We start from the raw sequence: 2,404 nt of genomic DNA, 5'->3' as shown, positions 1-2,404 counted from the left end.
CATGTTCACAACGAGGCGGAGTGAATGCGCTGGTGTCTTTTAAGGGTGACCACTCTGAGAAAAGGTTTCCCCACATTGTTCACCCCAGTACGGCTCCTCTCCGGTGTGAACGAGCTGGTGTCTTTTAAGGTTACAACTCTTAGAAAAGGTTTCCCCACATTGGTCACACCAGTACGGCCTCTCTCCAGTGTGAATGCGCTGGTGAGATTTAAGGTTACTACAACAAGAAAAGGTTTCCCCACATTGGTCACACCAGTACGGCTTCTCACCAGAGTGAACGCGCTGGTGAGATTGAAGGGCATCGCCCCGAGAAAAAGTGTCCCCGCATTGTTCACAGCTGTAAGGCTTCTCTCCGGTGTGAATGCGTTGATGTTTTTTTAGGTTACACTGTACTGTGAAAGCAGACTCACATTGATCACAGCTGTACGGTTTCTCTCTAGTGTGAATGCGTTGATGTGTTTTTAGGTTACACTGTAGTGTAAAGGCTGCCCCACATTGATCACAGCTGTACGGCTTCTCTCCACTGTGAATGCGTTGATGTTTTTTCAGGTAACTCGGTAGTGTGAAAGCCGCCCCGCATTGATCACAGCTGTAAGGTAATTCTCCAGTGTGAACTTTCTGATGAATCTTTAAATATCCAGATGTTGTGAAGGATTTCCCACAATGCTTACAACGGTGACGTTTGACTCCTCTTCCTCTCCGTTTCTATCAACAGACAAAAAAACAAGACAGTGAGTCAGTGAGGTGCCATGCTGTAGAGCTCTATCTTATACTAGAAACAACATTTAGAATATCTATGGAACATTGTTTGACTGATGCATTACCTTTCTTAATTACCTGCCAACATCCCCATTAAAATCAAGTATGGGCCAGCAGTATTGGGCAGTAACGATACTAGTTTAACTACTTCTCCGTAACGTCACTGGTGTCTGAATCAAACAGCTTTTCAGAGGTTGACCTCTTTTATTGAGCAAGTAATGGGGTATGGTCCACCCAAGCTACATTTCCTCAAGCATTTCTGAAGCTCAAGCAGAGCTCTGGAATAAAACTGCTGAGCATCACAGATGCCTCTGACAGACACAGGCGCATATGTCGTGATCATGGATGTTTCAAAATATAGCTTCGATGTATGTAAAGGTTCAAAGGAGTCATCAAGGATATAGTATCCAAGAAAGGTTCGAATCAAGGGCAACTGGACTTGGTTAAAGGTTGTTGAAGACATTTTGTCTAGCAAAAAAAGACAAGCTCAAAAGACAGTTGTTTTTTGTTGTTGCTACAAAGCATTTTGGGGGGTGTATTGGGCCACGCCCATTTTAACCAATCGGTACACCATTGTATGGTCTTTATTTACAACAACAACAAAAAAATCACATTTTGTTACTTACTCATTTGGGAACCAAAGGAAATTAATTTAGTGACCTTTTGTGCCATCAAGCCCGGGATGTTTTATGCCGAGCTTCAGGCAGATCGGTCAATAAACCCAGGACGACTTTGAAAAAGTAGGTTTTGCATAGCCACGCATCCCTTGATTAAAACTTAATCTCTTGACGTTGGCCACATCCATTTGGGGTTGGGATGTCTTTTACAAAAATCGTGAAATGTGCAAAACATACTTTTTCAAACTCGTCAGGGGTCTCGTGACCGGTCTGCCTGAAGCCTGGCACATAGCATCTTAAGATGGGCGATACAAAAGACTGATTAAAGAATTTTGTTTGGATAAAAAAATGGTTAAGTTGTGAAAAAAAAAAAAAAAATTGTAGCTAGAGACCCACGCAAACTTTTGGATATCTTGTCCAAATTAAATACTACGAACGTGAAACCTGAGATTTTTGTTTTCAATCCCATTCTGAGTTTGTCTAACAAATCTGTTGAATATTGGCCATCAGGGGGCGCTACATCATATATAAATCCTAAAAGACATTTGTGAAAACCTCTGTGTGCATTCATTTATATTGAGATTAGATTTCTGGGACTCTACAGTCTGGAGTACCTTATTTTCTTCACTCACTTCCTCTTCCCTGACACCTTTCCTCTTGCCCTCCTCCTTCTTCTTCTTCTCCTCCGTCTGCTTGCGTTTCTGCATGTACTCTGCGATAAGGTCCAGGTCCAGGTTGTCTTGTGGCTCCCATGTGTTATCCTCACTGGAAAGGTGGGTGCAGACAGAAGAACATCTCCTCACACTTTGTTTTTAGTCAATCCATTCTCACTCTATCTAGCATTCCTATTATTCCTTTTTTCTATTGCCATCTTGTAAGGTTGTTTGTGGGTCTGCAACGTAGTGTCAAAATACCAAACCTTCAACTTTGAGGGCATGATACCATGCTGGCACTTATTTGCAATATGTAAATATATATTATATATCTCAGGACTGAGAACACCAAGCATTAATATTACAGACTCATAC

General features: G+C 41.9%; 1 protein-coding gene across 1 annotated transcript; it reads right to left on the bottom strand.

Moving 5' to 3' along the window:
• Positions 1-19: 19 nt before the first annotated feature.
• Positions 20-2,099, bottom strand: LOC116707397 (zinc finger protein 239-like). The gene is made up of 2 exons (XM_032544716.1): positions 2,009-2,099; positions 20-705 (listed from the first exon to the last, which is right to left on the bottom strand). The coding sequence occupies exons 1-2, from the start codon at positions 2,081-2,083 to the stop codon at positions 40-42; spliced, it is 741 nt and encodes a 246-aa protein (XP_032400607.1). The 5' UTR covers positions 2,084-2,099; the 3' UTR covers positions 20-39.
• Positions 2,100-2,404: the final 305 nt, after the last annotated feature.

The sequence above is a fragment of the Etheostoma spectabile genome, chromosome 19 (assembly GCF_008692095.1).
Source record: "Etheostoma spectabile isolate EspeVRDwgs_2016 chromosome 19, UIUC_Espe_1.0, whole genome shotgun sequence".
Classification (NCBI taxonomy): Eukaryota; Metazoa; Chordata; class Actinopteri; order Perciformes; family Percidae; genus Etheostoma; species Etheostoma spectabile.
This window is presented reverse-complemented; position numbering and strand designations above follow the sequence as displayed.